Consider the following 16,987-nt stretch of genomic DNA (forward strand, 5'->3'; position numbering starts at 1 on the left):
GTGCAGTTATTGTTTAAGATTTCCATTACACGAGAGTAGATGTTAAAACTTCATGCTGATTTGAACTCGGCTCTCGCCAAGATAAGCACCAACTAAGACGTAGCTTTACAGTAAACTAATGTGATCCATATGTGTCTCCCTCCATTTACGTTTCCTTCCATATGATGATGTAGATATCCTTCTGTCTGGTGTTAATGGCTGAAGTGTAATGCTGGCTCCAGGGATCAGCTTATTTTGCCTCCCTGGCGCATCAGCACACACAACGGCTGCGATGCTGGCTCCGGGGATCAACCAAAGTGCGGGCTCCCCAGCGCATCAGCATGACAACCGTCTGGATTGAGCTAAGTAGGGTACATCTCTGGGGTTTTCAAGTGGGCACCTTCCATCCTCAGTGTTTCGTCGACTAGCCCACGACACCTCAAGACGGCTCGACGGTGATTCTGGCGTCCCAGCATCACCCCCCTCCGTCCCCCACTCAACTCAGCTTGAGATCCCCAGCCAGAATCTTTCCGTCTCAACCACAGCCAATTGCTGCTCCTCTCTGCTGCTTCAGATAAGTTCTTCACTGTGCGACGCAACTCTTGGCCACTGAATCTGACGTCTCTGAGAAACCGGGTTGTAGAGTGTGCCACAAATCCTTGACAACCCACTTCCACTGGGTAAACCTGAACTCTCCATCCTCGCTGTTCCGCTTCAGTGGCTAGTTGAGCATACCGCAGTTTCTTCCTCTCATACGCCTCATCTACAGCATCCTCCCATGGCACTGTTAACTCTACAAGGTGAACAAGGCGTGCTGATCCAGACCACAAGACAATATCTGGTCGAAGGTTAGTGGTGGCAATCTCAGGTGGAAAAATAAGCCGTTGACCAACATCTGCCAGCATTTTCCAGTCTCTACCAGCTTCCAGTTGTCCTGGGCGAGGATTGGTTTTAACACCTTTTCTTGGTGGTTGCTCTCCTGGGCGGAGGAATGTTGTCTTTTGTGTGTAATGTTTTGATGGAACAGGTGGCAACTTATTGGTCATGTTACGCTTGTCTTCCAATGCTAAGGCCAAACATCGCAGCACCTGGTCATGGCGCCAAGTAAACCGTCCTTGGCTAAGAGCCACCTTACATCCTGTCAAAATGTGCCTTAATGTTGCAGGTGATGAACACAAAGGACATGAGGGATCCTCTCCTACCCAGAGGTTTAGGTTCTGTGGTGATGGGAGAACATCATATGTTGACCTGATGAGGAAACTGATCCTGCTCTGTTCCATTGACCATAGGTCTTGCCAGCCAATCTTGCGTTGTTCCACACTCTCCCATCTCATCCATTCTCCCTGTTTGGCCTGGGAAATGGCCTTTATACACCTCATCCTCTCCTCCTGCTTTTGCACCTCGTTGACTACCAGCTTCCTCCTTTGAGCTGGGGCTGCCTTGTGCCATGTAGGAGGAGTTGAACTGAAACCAAGACCCCCTCTTCCATGCTGAACTTGCCCCATGATATCACCAATTCGAAGGGCAGCCTTTGCATCTTCCACAGCTTTCTTTGCTGCCCACTTTCTTCCAGTTTTCAACACAGGTGCTGCCTCCCTTACGCATTTATCGCGTGACTCTACTAATGTCATTTCCAGTCTGACCTTGGCGCACTTAAACTCCTCGGTTAGAGCAGAGACTGGTAGCTGCAGTATTCCTTTACCATAAAGTCCCACTCTGCTGAGGCAGCGTGGAACTCCCAACCATTTCCTGATGTATGAACTGATTAAAGCTTCCAGCTTCTCTACTGTTGTCAAAGAAACCTCGTACACAGTCAGTGGCCACAGCAACCTCGGCAGTAGACCAAACTGAAAGCACCAGAGTTTTAGTTTACCTGGTAGAGCGCAGCTGTCTATGCTCTTCAACCCTTCCACTGCTTGTTGTCTAACTTCTCCCACACAAACTGTGTCCTTTAGATCCCCGTCGTACCATCTCCCAAGACTCTTCACTGGCTTCTCAGACACTGTTGGTATTGCCTCACTATTAATGAAGAATGTTTTATCTACTACTTTACCTTTAATTATAGAGATGCTCCTTGATTTAGTGGGCTTGAATTGCATTCGTGCCCATTCAATGTTATTGGTTAATTTGCCCAATAATCGATTAGTGCAGGCTACTGTTGTAGTCATGGTTGTCATGTCATCCATGTATGCTCGAATTGGTGGTAGTCGCATTCCAGAAGCCAAGCGCTCTCCTCCTACTACCCATTTTGATGCCCTAATGATTACTTCCATTGCCATGGTAAAAGCCAGGGGAGAAATGGTGCATCCTGCCATTATTCCAACCTCTAGGCATTGCCATGTAGTGCTGAATTCTGAAGTTGAAAAACTGAATTGCAAGTCTCCAAAATAGGCTTTCACTAAATTTGTTATTGTCATCAGTACACTGAAAAAATCAAATGCTGCCCAAAGTAGTTCATGTGGCACTGAACCATATGCATTAGCCAAATCCAGGAATGTCACATGGAGCTCCTTCCTCTCCTTTTTAGCTGATTGAATTTGTTGCCAGATCACATTGATGTGTTCTAAGCAACCTGGGAAACCTGGAATGCCCGCTTTTTGTATTGAAGTGTCAATGAAGCAGTTCTTTAATAGGTAAGCTGACAATCTCTGAGCAATAATGCTGAAGAAAATCTTGCCTTCTACGTTTAATAGGGAAATGGGACGAAACTGACTGATGCTTGTAGAATCTTTCTCTTTAGGTATAAAGACTCCACCTGCTCGGCGCCATGCTCTTGGTACAACCTGTTTTTCCCATGCCACTTTCATCAATTTCCACAGAATTCGTAGAACTCCTGAAGCACTCTTGTACACTCTGTACGGAACTCCATTAGGCCCTGGAGATGATGAAGCCCTTGCTTTTTTCACAGCTTGCTCTATTTCTTTCCACTTAGGTGCACAGTCCTCCATTTGGTATTCTGGTGGATTGATAGGTGGGATGTCTGACGGAACTGACATAGGCTCCTGCCTTTTTGAATCTGTATGTGTTTCCTCCAAATATCTCTCCAGCTCAACCTTAGATGCTTTTAGTGTGCCATTCTTCTCACTGGTGAATAACTTCTTTACAAATTTGAATGGGTCTTTATAAAAGTTCGCTCTCGCACGCTCCTTCTTTTTGTAGCGTTTCCGTAGGCGCTCAGCTCTGCGCAATGTTGCAAGCTTATCTTTTATGACCCTTTGTAAGAGATTGAGTCCCTCCTTCTGACTTTGTTCTGCTCTTCTCCATTGGTTCCTCAGCTGTCTCCTTTCTCTAACTAAGCGTTCAATCTCCTGCTGCCGTCTAGACTTTCCAGGAATAGTTTGTACTTTTTCCTTCCTTTTTTCAACTCCAAACCTCTCACTTCCATATGCGTAGATGATGTCCCCAAATTTATCCAGCTTCTTTTCAACTGTTCCACTTAATCTTTCCAATGCAACGCAGAGATCTGTGTTTACTGTGTCCCATGCAGTTTTCTCACAAGCTCTTGGCCATTTAACTCCAGGCTTGTGCCCGTTGAGGTTCTTTTCTCTCTTATGCTGGTTTGTCTGACCGGGTTCACAAGGATCATTAGGTTAATCACTAACTGAGTCCATGCAAGTCCTCCTCACATCTATGACAGGGGTGCTGATATCCTGCGAACTGTGGTTTGCTTCCTGTCGCTGGATTTCATTTGACTGACTTGACTGACTTCGTAAGAAGTACTGATCAATGCGAGGCCCTTGTCCCTTCTCCCTCAAGCATTTCATTCTCCCTTGATGAATCTTCAAACCCCTGACCGTTGTCGCCTTGCTCCAGAAAGTTAGTCACTGAACCACGTTATGGAGCAAAGCACTAAAAATGAATGGGAGGTTTATTAATTTTTTTTTAATGTTCCGACGTCTCATTGGACAGAAAGACGCTTGTCTACTGTCAAAGTGAGCTCCAATATCACACACAGAAGTACATTTAGTCTTCTGCTGTACCACCTGCGTGCTGAACACGCCTTTACTTTTCAAAATACTAGCAGCTCTTCTGCTACAGACAACAGCAATACAACAACAAATGAAACCCACGAGTTTCAACGGAAATTCAGGATTGCTGCAAGCCCATGAATCAAGCTAAGTATGATAAGACTTTTTTTTTGTAGTAGTAGCAGTAGTAGTATTAGGCTGCTTTTTCTTTTTTCTTTTTTGAGTGTAGTATGCAAAGCCTACCAATTTTTTCTTGTTAGTTTTCTGTTTTTATGTTCTCTTCACAATGAACAGTTAATTTCCTAGAAGTGCTTACTGTAGCTATATATTTATAATTTTAAATTTAAAAAAAATTCAGTCCACAATCACATTTAAAAATAGATATCCTATTTATTGTGTTTTCTGATCTCTGTATGCTGCTGATCATCCTTGAATCACATATTTTATTGTATTTGTAATTTCTAAATTATTGCCCCAAGTTAATTTTCTGTACATTACATTCCTGGTTAAATAAATAAATAAAACAATTCTATTTACAGTTAAGGATATAATAATAACAGCAGCATCAGTAATAAAACAAATTTTAAATTAAATTTAAATTAAAACCAAGATTAATTTAGGTTCTTTTTTTTAAATCACAAGATAAATAGCGGTGATTTTTTTTCTAAATAGCTTGACAGTCCTAATTAAGAGACAATGTTTATCGGTTTCTAATAGCAATAAATTTAGAATTAACTGACAATAGATGCTAAGGCTCTCTGATCAGGGTGCTATTGCGTAATTATTAGGGCTGTTCTGATTAACAGATTAATCGGACCAATTAATCAACTAAAGAGTTGATCGCAGATTTTTTTTTTTTTTTTTTTTTTTTACAAATTTAATCATGCATTAAAAGGTACATTCTGGGTAGAGAGAGAAATGCTATTTAGAGAAGTGCTGATTTGAAGTGCGCGCTTTCTCCCTGGAACTGGTAGGACACTGGTTTTAAGCTTGTATAAAAAGGGGTTAAAGTTGTGTAAAAATTATAATTGTTGTCTTGTTTTGTACAAGGGTTGCTGATAGTGTGCATTGAGCTGTGGTAAAATCCAGCGTGGCACATTTATCCTGACCAACAATCAACTGTTGATTTAGTTATAAACCTCAGAGTGTTTTCAGTTTCTGTGTCTGTGCATTGTTAATAATGTTGCTGTTTAGGGGATACCCCAGAGTGGTTAAACAGTACAAGTAACTGTGCTGCTCTGGCCCTTGGGGCTTGTGTGACTGAGGTCCCTATAGGACACAAAGGTAAAATTTGTTACATTTACAAAAATAAAAATAATAATAAAAATTATTTTAAAAAGACCAAATTCTCACTGGGCTTATTTTTGTTTTTAGATTCTGGTATTGATTTTAAGTATTACTATGCAGGACAGCCGCTATAAAGATCATTACCTTTATTAAAAATGTGATTAATCTACCCATTAAATCAGCTAATGCCCATAAATTAACCGATCAACATTTTTAATCGAGTGACAGCCCTAGTTATTATTATTATTATTATTATTATTATTATTATTATTATTATTATTATTATTATTATTTATTTCTTGAGCAGATGCCCTTATCCAGGGCGACTTACAATTGTTACAAGATATCACATTATTTTTTACATACAATTACATTATTTTGTACACATTTTTACATACAATTACCCATTTACACAGTTGGGTTTTTATTGTAGCAATCTAGGTAAAGTACCTTGCACAAGGGTACAGCAGCAGTGTCTCCCACCTGGGATTGAACCCACAACCCTCCGGTCAAGAGTCCAGAGCCCTAACCACTACTCCACACTGCTGCCCTAGACTGAGCTCAATATGACCGTGCACCGCGCTTCTAGGAATTTTCATTAACAAGTGTACACTGCTGCCCTACATGCATGTAGATTAATACAATAATGTCAGTGCTGTTGAGTGTTAGAAGCTTCCTGGTTCTTGCCTTGACAAATAACCTTAAAACTATTTAAGTGTTTGAAATCCCAACACATAGAACTTCATAGTGGGGTGGCTACGTAGCACGAAACCTAATTGTGCATTTTATGGTACAAAGTTGAAACTTGGTAGAAATGTTCTTTGCAATAGTAGGACAATATTAGGTGCAGAGGCAGTGCTGCAGACTAGCATGTCTGCTCAATTTCAAGATGGCCGCCTAGCATGTCTAAGTAATACTTTATGACTGGTAACGTGATTAGCTCTTCACTCAAAAGATGAATGCATTCAAGGTTGTTCTTATAAAATCACCATTATTGCTGAAAACGAATGCAGATTGCTAATTTTTTATACTGTTAGAATGTTTTAGTTTGATATAGTTTGTTGTTTTGTTTATTACTAAAAGTAGGTCCAACTGCCGAGAATTGGATTACAAATCCTGCGTGTGTATAATCTATAGATTTTTTAATGGTTATTTTTGCAGCTTAATTCCTAACTTTTATTAGGTTAATTAGTAAGTAACTTTCAAGTTCATTTTAATAAGAGTGTCCTTTGTGTAATTTTTTTTATTTTTTATTTTGGACAAAAAGTTGCAGTAGTTTACAAATCCTGCATGTGTATGTGTATAAAAAGGGATTTTGTGTTAAAATAAAATAGGATATTTCCCTGCTAACACACAATTTTCTTGTTGGAAGGCTGTAGTTTGAATGAGCCAGGAACCATTGTCAACCATTATAATGTGAACATTTATCCAGCACAAAGCAAGTTGGCAGAAATCGTGTGGATTAAAATTTAACGACACGATACTACAAAGCGCAAGAAAACATCACAGGAATGTAGCTGAATTGGACTAGTCTGAAAGCAGTAATAAATACACTCGACAAAGTAGAAGACTTTAAAAGTGATTCATGTTTCTTTTGCAAGAAAGAAGAACTGAACACGTCTTTTCGCAATGCGTCAACTTTCATCATAAACAGCGATGTACGCAAGTGCGCTGTGCAGCTACAGGGTCATGGAAGCAAAGTGTCATCCAAACTGTTTAGTATCTCTCTACAATAAACCCGCAAGGGCACAGGGTATGTCATCTCCTTTGAAAAGTGACGCTCGCCCGGGACTAGCACTTCCTGAGTTAGTTGGATACATCAGTGAAACTCGTAACTGAAGATATTGCACCCGCGTTCAATCTGTCAGATGTTTGTAAGCTATATGAAGCTTGACTAGCAGAGATGGGGTATGAATTACCTTCCTGTGTATGTACCACAGGACTAAAGGAACGAATTCTCAGCAATCTTCCACATCTACAGGCCCACAGAGAACGGTGTAAAGTGCTATTTACATTCAATGGTGACATTGGCTTAGTGTCGAAGAAAGCATGTGATGAAGATCTTGATGACGCAATGATACTGGCCACGGCTGCAAGTATTGTCAGATGGGATGTGTTCAAAAAAAGAGATGTCATTCACTGGATCATTTGAAGAAAAACACCAAGAAGGGTCAGATTCGCTATTGGCATTAGTGCACGATATTAGATGGCCCTAACATTAACTCACAATCGAATGCGCTTTCCTCCCAACCAACACTCACTATCGCTCAGTTAACAGAGCACAACACTTACGTGCATCGACATGAAGAATCCACTGGTCAGCATCACTGCATAAATCGTGAGACTCCGCTTCCATCGGACGACTACTTCATGCGAAAACTCAGCTAGTTGAGGAAATGTTCCAACTTGGCTTATCAGTGTCTTACAACAGAGTTCTAGACATATCAACCAGTCTGTCAAACAGCGTTTGCAAACGGTTCTCTGAGGAAGGTGTTGTCTGCCCTCCCCATATTCGCCTAAGTATTTTTACAACTGAAGCGAACGACAACATTGATCATAACCCAAGTTCCTCAACCGCCCAACAGTCATTTCATGGTACCTGAATCTCATTATTCCAACATCCCACCAAGGAATTTCTTGGCGTGGAACACCCAATGGAGCTTAGTGTAGGAGAAAACAAGGTAAAGAAAGTTTTGCTTCTTTCTGACAGCTACAGCAACATACCACCAGCCTATCTTAGAAACACCCTGATGTTCCGTAGGTTGAGCAGACTGTGTTTGAAATTAATTCTCAGAAAGTGGAGACAGCAATTTGTGAAGAGAAGTGGCTTGCGCCCGTCGCTGACAATGTCAGTATGGAAACTGACAAAACATCAAACTTCTCTTGGGCTGCGTACCATGCATGCCAGCAGATACCAACCAATGCACCCAAATCTATAACATCTCTTCTTCCACTCTTCCCAGATCCCTCAAAGTTGACTTCTATGATCTGCCATGCTATGAACCTAGTCAAGGAATCTGTTGCATTTCTTAATCCATCCCAAACACCAGTGATAACTATGGAACAACCGTAGCAAAGCAGATTCAGTCGACCTGGCCGGAAACTCAGGCAGGATAAGTTTGTACTCTCAGTCTACTAGGAGATTGGCTTGAGGACAGTGGCTGGGCAGCAGCCCTTACGCAGGCTAGCATTGCCTCATCTGGGGTAGCAGACTCTTTTCTAAAGGGAAGCCACATGAAATGCAAGAGACATGCACACAAAGTCATAATTTGCAGTCTTTACATCTTGTTGAGAAGAGCATACACTGCATACATTGACTGAGTCTGTTACATTGAAGAAATGCTTATGATAGATGACTGGTGCACCAAAATATCTGAACACAGTGCCCACTTCCAGTTCTAGATGACTAAACTGGGTTTAGAGTTATTGCTTTTCTTACTGGTAAGATCACTCAGAGATGGGGATTTTGAGTTGTATGCTGGCACTCTATGCAAACTAGCTCCTTGGTTCTTCAGCCTTGATCATCAAAATTATGCTTGGTGGCTTGCTGTTCTTATTCGTGACATGCTTATGCTGCCGAGCAGTTCATGAGGAGGCCACTTCGTGGTGTGTAAATCACAGAGACTGTTTTCAGCAGTTGCCATAGATCAGCCTCACGAGCAAAACAATGTGAAGAGTGTTGGAGGTGCTATAGACCTCACTGACAAGACTCTTGCTTTCACGCATTGGATGATTGGTGGCCCAGAAGTAGCAAGACTCTACATGGAGTTTCAGAGCGTCATAGAAATTACCAGTATGAGTGAGGAAGGCAATGCCCACCACGAACAAACAAAAGCATTTCAGAACTAGGGCAGCAGTGTGGAGTAGTGGTTAGGGCTCTGGACTCTTGACCGGAGGGTTGTGGGTTCAATCCCCAGTGGAGGACACTGCTGTTGTACTCTTGAGCAAGGTACTTTACCTAGATTGCTCCAGTAAAAACCCAACTGTATAAATGGGTAATTGTATGTAAAAATAATGTGATATCTGTATAATGTGAAATAATGTATAATGTGATATCTTGTAACAATTGTAAGTCGCCCTGGATAAGGGCGTCTGCTAAGAAATAAATAATAATAATAATAATAATAACTCCAACTCTGAAGTCCAGGGTCTGGTCTCTGTAATCAAAGCTATGGGGAATCCCTTCACCGAAGAAAGCGAAGATCTTCTTGTCTTTGACACAAGAGTTATAGCTGAGCAGAATGTTGTTGACAGCGTGCGCAGAATTGAAAGTCTGGGTAAGGAGCAGTACAGGCATTCATAAAACAACGACTACAAGATTGTTCAATACCTCTGCATGACTCAATCAAGAGAAATAAGCTGCCACTGTTTAGCTGCCCCCCTGTGAAGAATCAGTCAAACTCCAAGTTGCAGGTTGAAAGGCTGAAGAACAACTATACATTGTTTAGCAGTCTCTACGTTACCCTTCAGTCCCGAAAAGGAGATTATGCTGAATTTCTTCAAGCATGAAAATCAACCCTTTCCACCGTCGCTGTCAAAAGCAGGCCAAATTCGTCTGGGAACAAAGTCAGATCTTTTAGTGTGCCTCGATGATGCAGCCGTCTTGCGCTCTGAAGCTCCTCCCTGTGAAGTAGTTCTCCTTGACTGGGCAGCTGTCTAAACATTTGAGACCAAGTACGCCGAAGACGTTTGCAGACTGCGTTTTTGGTTGTTTCCTATGTAAGAAGGAAGCTGGAAAATGCGCAAAGAATCAACGTTGTTTGGGACATCTACAAGGAGGACAGTTTAAAGGGGTCAGCTAGAGCCAAGAGAGACAAAGGAGTTGAATCATCTGTCAGTCTTCCCAGAAATTGGCAGGACTTCATGCGTGTTGCTGAAAACAAAAACAAGGCTATAGGTGCCGAACATGTAGATGGAAAACTAATAGTCACTACACATGGTGTGGGAGTTATCTGTAGTCCATCCCGAGAAGATACGTCCACCATGTCACCCTGTAGTCACAAACAGGCCGACACAAGAATTTCTGTGCATGTTGCAGATGCAGTGCATGAAGGACACAAAGATAATGGTGCGCACTGTTGACACAGACGTTTTGGTAATAGCAGTGTTGGTGGTTCAGCAGTTAGGCGTTGAAGAACTTTGGATAGAGTGCATCCTGGCTAATGAGCTCGCCAAGTCCCTCGTGCCAGTAGAGTGAGTGTGATACGGTTTTGTGTTTCAATTGAAAGAAAACGGCATGGAGTACCTGGAAGAGCTTTCCTGCTGTGACTACAGGATTCCTTCACTTGGGTTAGCCAATGCAGCGAGTGATGAATGCCTTGATCCAGTGCTCAAAGTACACAGTGCTAATGTTTGACTGCAGTAGCAAAGCACAGAGTGTTAATATTGCCAGAAAGGAGCTGTTTACGAACAAGGGAAAAGGTATTGATGGCCTACCTCCTACAGAAGCAGCACTGCTTCAACACTGCAAAAGAACAGCCTATCAAGCCGGCATGATTTGGGGTCAAACCCTTCATCCAACTCCGCAACTACCTTGCCCAGCTGAATGGGGATGGTGCAAAACCGACAGCAGTGGCTGGCAGCTCTTCCAGAGGCGACGGTCAGTTGCATTGAGCTACTACGGTGCAATTGCAGCAAGTCCAGTCACTGAAAAAATGTGACTGTTCCAGAAATAGACTGTACTGGTCTATGTCGATGCAATGAAGAATGCAGCAACAATGATAAATGTTAACTTTATTAAAGAAACATGGGACAGCATTTGGTAGTAGTACATAGTTCAATATTAATGTTCTTAAGTGATTATACTGCAATATTCTGTTCTTGTCACTATTCCTTATTAAATACATGTAAACCGTAAGTGGTTTGGTGAGCATCTTGAATTGAACCGAACCTGTAGACTTCCTTGGTGCCTCTGGTACTGAGATTGTTTGTAACATTATGAAGTGCATTTGGTTTCATACTTGTACCATAAAAAGCCCAAATCTTACACATATCCACCCCACTATCAATTCCATGTCTATTAGCCACATTCTTCTGATTGCTTCGAATGTGACAGCATGTACAGATGCACACAGGAAGCACAAATAGAAAATAATTGTCTGAATCAGGGGGTTTTGATAAAACTTTAGGTTAACCTTAGACTTACAATTCAGAAGTATACACTATGTACAACTATGCAATTGTAAACAGAGCAATATGTACATTTCTTTTAACAAAAATATTTATTGGAATGACATTACCTTCATCAGTTGTCACCACTTGTAAGAATAACTGGAGCAATGGAAACTGTCGTTTTTTTACTCCACAATGAAATAAAATGGCAGTTACTTACCAAGTAGTTTTCATCCTGGAAAGCATAGTGCAAAGTCGTGATCCACTGGCTGTCTCCGTTTACCAGCACATCTCTTTCTTCTCGGAAGCAGGCAGTCTGCAAAATTGCAAAGCACAGTTAAATTTTACTTACATTACATTGAGTGAATTTACATGAACATAAGAATTCCGATAAGTGAGTTTTCTGAATATTCCAATAGTATTTTGAAGTATGTTATGTAAACACTTCAGAAAACTTATTCTGATAGCGTACTGAACAATGGGAGTTGGGAGAACGAATTGTGTTTTGTTACATTTCTATTTCAGTGTCCATAGATCAAAATGTAGGGAGTACTTTTTGTAAATATTACAGCCCAGCATTACTTTTTTTTTTTTTTTTATCAGTTTTGCTTATAGAACGGCATCTTGTGTAAGGGTGGAAATAAAAAACAGACGAGTGGCACGTAATGGGAACTGCTTAATGATTTTGGATTACATAATATGTAGTCCAAGGGATGCTTTTCTATTGTGTGTTGTATTTTTGTCTGAAAGTTATTATTCATTTAAATAAAGTAATAGTATTTAATCAAAAGAAAACTATTACAACCATAGTTGTTCACACAGAAACTGCCTATACTGCTGGCACAGCAAATTAATTCCAGCTCGGTAAATGCATTGAGAATGTACATTACCGTATGTAAGGTACAGTAGCTTATATGAAGAAATGGATGACCTGTTGCAAGGAGTGGACCGTTTTCACATGCTGGGGAATTCAAATAAGAGAGGAGATGTACAGGATAATAATCTATTGAATACAGCATAAGAATTTGCAACTTCACTAAATCAAAAATACCTGATAATTCATGCCTCAGTCTTACTGCAGACTAAACCGAGCGCTGTCTGTTCCTATCCTAGTCACTACTGCGTATGCGCAAATGCTCTACGTTCTCCGAAAAATAAATCCATGCACACAGTTGAATTTATCAGAAGTGTAAATGGATTATCTATTCCAAGTCATGTAAACACAGAAAAGTGTTGTTTTCTGAAATATGCATTGGAATCTGAAATATTTTTCAACAAAATGCTCTGGTCTGATGAGTCTAAAATGGACCATAGTATGTTTGGAGAAAAAAGGGGAAAGCCTTCAATGAAGAAAATCTCGTGCCTACAGGATATGGAGTTAGTCCGATCATGATATGAAAACAGAATAACATATAAAGTATTAGAAGGTAAATGTACTAGTATTTCCTGCACTAAAGCAGGAGGCGATTAGGGAAGAGTCGGCTGACTAAGCAGTGTTCTCAGTTTGTATTGCCGCTTCTTTGATACATCGCAAGATCCTTTTATCACATCTGCTTGGTGATATTAAAAATGTCTGTGGACAAGGTGAAACAAATGATAGAGTAGGGTTTAAATCATGTAGTGGATAACAGTTGGAGAGGTAAATCAGAAGTGTGGAATTCTTTTGGAATCCTAGAGAATCAAATAATGAACATGATTTGTGGCTTGTAAAACCTGTCATTATGTTTTTGTGTACGACAGCCACAAAACTGGTACATCAGCTCTGCGAAAGCACAAGTGTAGCTCCCTTTCAACTGGTGGCATGAAACGAAGAGACAGGTATTTCATAGTAAAGTAAGTAGAGATAGTTAATGTTACAATGTTAAAATATATCCAGACCACTACAGAAAGCTACCACGCTGTATCTGTGGAGAATGGTAGAGATATCTGTGTGTGAATGTGAGAGCGTGAGAGTCAGTCGATGCAGGCAGTAGCTAAATGACAAACACTTGTGGGTTCGGGTCGGGTTGCAGGTCTTAATAAAGCAGGTCGGGTTGGGTCGCAGGTAAGAAAACAGTGCTGCTGCAATTTACGGGTTCAGGTCAGGTCCTGTAGTAGCGGGTCCGTGTCGGACGAGGGTCACAGGACTCTGGTTGATGGCCCACTCCTCCCTCTGTGCCCTAACTCCATCAATGCCCTAGCAGAGTTCGGAGAGTACATGCTACACATTTCATTTAAATAGTTCCTAGTCTTGATAAATATATGATACTGTGCCCTTTCAACTCTGTTGACATGCCCTGCTTCATGGTAAAAGTACAGACGCAGATGGAATCAACACATTTGACAAAATGACAAAATTTCTCAAGACCAGGAATAAAATAAAGATTACATAAAAAAAAAAATGAATGTCCACAGGACATGCTGCTGCCGTGTTGCTGTTTTATTGTAAGAGCACACACATTCTCTAGTAATGCCATCATCCAGTGTGGGCAGCATAGCTGAGAAGAATAAATTATACAACCTAACAATTATATATAAATCATTAGGGTTGAGACGATACACTGAGTTCACGATACGATATATATATCATAATACGTGTTTTTTTTAAAGCAATTTATGACATTCTAAAAGTATTTTTTATACATATTTGTAAGTACTGCGTCTAAAGGATTGTTAATTATTAAAATATTTAATCCTGAAGAAAATTAGTGAACACATTTTATCAACAGGCTTCCAATTTCAAAGGATTGGGCTAGACCTTTTACTCCCACGAGCCAAATGCTTGAGAACATAATAACCCAAAACACAGTTTTATAATAAATCTGTAGACTCCTAAATGAAAGTGCCTGAAAAAAAGTCTTGAAACGACTGTTGGCAGACAGACCATTTTTATTTATTTTTTTAGCTGTTGTTGACTCTCTTCCTTAAAAATCACTAACAATATATTTTTTACAGTAGCATCTTGGAATTTTCAGAACACTCTGGAATGAAACTGGCTAGCAATAGATAGATGCAGCTTGTACACAGTATATCACTGAATAAACGTCAGGGCTACCTAAAGGACAATGAACCTGTTATTTAAGGGACCATACAATTTAACTACTGTACATAACACAAAAGCTAACAGTGGAGGAAAATACTTTAAGATGTTTTTCTGAGCCAAACAATACAATGTTACTGAATCATTGTGACATACAAAAAAATATCAAAAAGTAAATCAAAGTATTTACAGTAGAAGAAAAGAAGATTTCAGTAATATTCCATCTGGCTCATTTTAAAAGCCACAAGCCTGAGGTTAGCGGGCAGCAGTGTGGAGTAGTGGTTAGGGCTCTGGACTCCAGACCGGAGGGTCATGGGTTCAATCCCCAGTGGGGGACACTGCTGTTGTACCCTTGAGCAAGGTACTTTACCTAAAATTGCTCCAGTAAAAACCCAATTGTATAAATGGGTAATTGTATGTAAAAAATAATGTGATATCTTGTAACAATTGTAAGTCGCCCTGGATAAGGGCGTCTGCTAAGAAATTAATAATAATAATAATAATTATTATTATTTTAATAAGCACCCATACCAAGGATAATGCTCAATCCTATAAATTAGGATTGTGTTTAAAATGTATTCTAAATATATATTACTGAGCAAAGTGCTAACCTATTCCCTTGGCTTTAACATGTGTGCCATTTCCCCAAGTGCTAAAAGTGTTGGTCATTATTAAATTATACATATTTAAATTTTAAATAGTTTTCAAATTGAGTAATTTATAGCCAAGGCAATGCAGTTCATCTCTAATCCTTTACTGTAAAATAATCATCATGCTGATGATATGTCTTTGCAGATGATTTAACAAGAGAGACTAGAGTGAAAAAAAAAAAAACACACCACCAGAGTTCATTAGATTATGAATGTTCATAATACAGGCCTATTTCAAATCTTCCATTTCTGTCTTAAGTTTTAGAAAGAGTAGTTGTCGAGCAACTTAAATTTCTTACAGTTCATAACATATGCGATATTTCAGTTTGGGTTTCGGCCTTATCATAGCACCGAGACAGCATTTATTAGAGTGGTTAATGATGAGTTGTTATCCTCCGACACGGGCACACCGTCTCTCACTGCTTTCCACCGCCTCCTCAAGACTCACCTGTTTAGACTGCACTTGTACATCTCCTGATCTACCCTTCCTACTATGCACTGGACTTGCCTGACCTACACAGCCCGTTACGGGATCCTCAGCTGATGCACTATTCTTGCACTGTTACACTACTATTATGTCATCATAGATATAAATTATTGTACAGGTTGGCAGACCTTTATTGGGACACATTGGGAGAAGTAAAAATATCCAGAATAAGCGTCTGTCCCAATTAATACAAGAGGCATTTGATACGACATTAGTCCCGGTTCAGATTGCCAAAATATTCTCCTCATGTGTGTAACTTTCTATGCTGCTTTTTAATGTAATTGAATTAATTATAGTGCCGTTCTGGGACGTTCTGTCTCGTTATGGCTTTTACCCCATCCCCAAATTCAAGCTTGACTGAATTTTGCAACCGGATATTTTCATGACATCTTTTTGTTTTTGATTAAGTGAACAACTTAAGTTGGGCGCATTTTTAAGCAGTGTATTCTTAAAATAAGAATTTAACGAACGTTGTTGTAGGCATGGTGCTCTCTTCACTAACAAAGCCAGAAAGAGGCTTTGAATAACTTTATGAACACACTGTGAAAAAGTTACTGAACAAACAGCATTAACACACGCTAGATATTTTTAATTATTAAAACATGTTTTCTTTTTATTTTGCTAATAAAGTTTAGGACCTAAAGGTAGCTGAAATGCTGAAATTTAGACAAATCTGCACTCAAATCCTAATAATAATAAAAAAAAAATTCCACCACTTTTACATTTTTTACAAACAGTTCACAAACCCTGATCGCTTTTGTGTACGAGGTACCTGAACTGAAGAACAGCTCCATGTAAGTAGAATATACTGTATATATATATATATATTTTTTTAGTAGTGAGTTTTATTTAGGCTATTGGAAATACCCAGGACACGACAGTCTACTGCTGGGATAATGAAACCTGAAGCTAGCAATAAAAACTAGTGCTGCATAAAATCACTTTAACGGCACGAGACGGGCCTTACCACACGGTAAAGCCCTCTTCGGGTTCTATTGTTTAAAGATAATCATCCTTGTAAATCGACACTGGGTGTGTCCCACAATTATGTTCACTTTTACTAAAATATTGTTTTACAAGTTTTTTATTTATTTATGTCACTGTATTTGTGCTGCTACTTCTAGTAGGATATTAACACCTTGAAGGTCTGTTCTTTAGTAGTTCAGCAAACAAAACCGAGATTAAAAAGAAAATGCAGGAACATAATATTACCTCAGCTCTTTTCAGCATCTCCCATTTGTTCAGAATCTTCATGGCAAAAACTTTCTCTGCATTTTTCACTTTCACCACAGCAACCTGAAACAAATACAATAAACACATTAAAAAAGTACCCAAAAAACATTATGAACAAATTGACACAACTACAGTTCCAAATAGCTGTGTGTAACAGGGAGAGACCTGGACTGGCCGTCTGACGCATGCACGATGCTGCAGGAAGAGGGCGGCAGTCCCGTGGGGTCTGCCTGCCAGTCATGGCGGTGACACG

General features: G+C 40.0%; 1 protein-coding gene across 4 annotated transcripts in view; it reads right to left on the bottom strand.

Moving 5' to 3' along the window:
* LOC117403027 (serine/threonine-protein kinase MRCK alpha-like) overlaps nt 1–16,987 on the bottom strand; it is a 228,762-nt gene that overhangs the window by 122,404 nt on the left and 89,371 nt on the right. For all 4 annotated transcript variants that reach the window (XM_059024320.1, XM_059024319.1, XM_034004851.3 and 1 more), the window contains exons 3-4: nt 16,714–16,797; nt 11,566–11,661 (exon numbers count right to left, since the gene is read on the bottom strand). In XM_059024320.1, coding sequence (XP_058880303.1) covers nt 11,566–11,661; nt 16,714–16,797 — 180 coding nt within the window. The remainder of the gene's footprint in view (nt 1–11,565; nt 11,662–16,713; nt 16,798–16,987) is intronic.

This window comes from Acipenser ruthenus, chromosome 5, assembly GCF_902713425.1.
Source record: "Acipenser ruthenus chromosome 5, fAciRut3.2 maternal haplotype, whole genome shotgun sequence".
Taxonomy (NCBI): Eukaryota; Metazoa; Chordata; class Actinopteri; order Acipenseriformes; family Acipenseridae; genus Acipenser; species Acipenser ruthenus.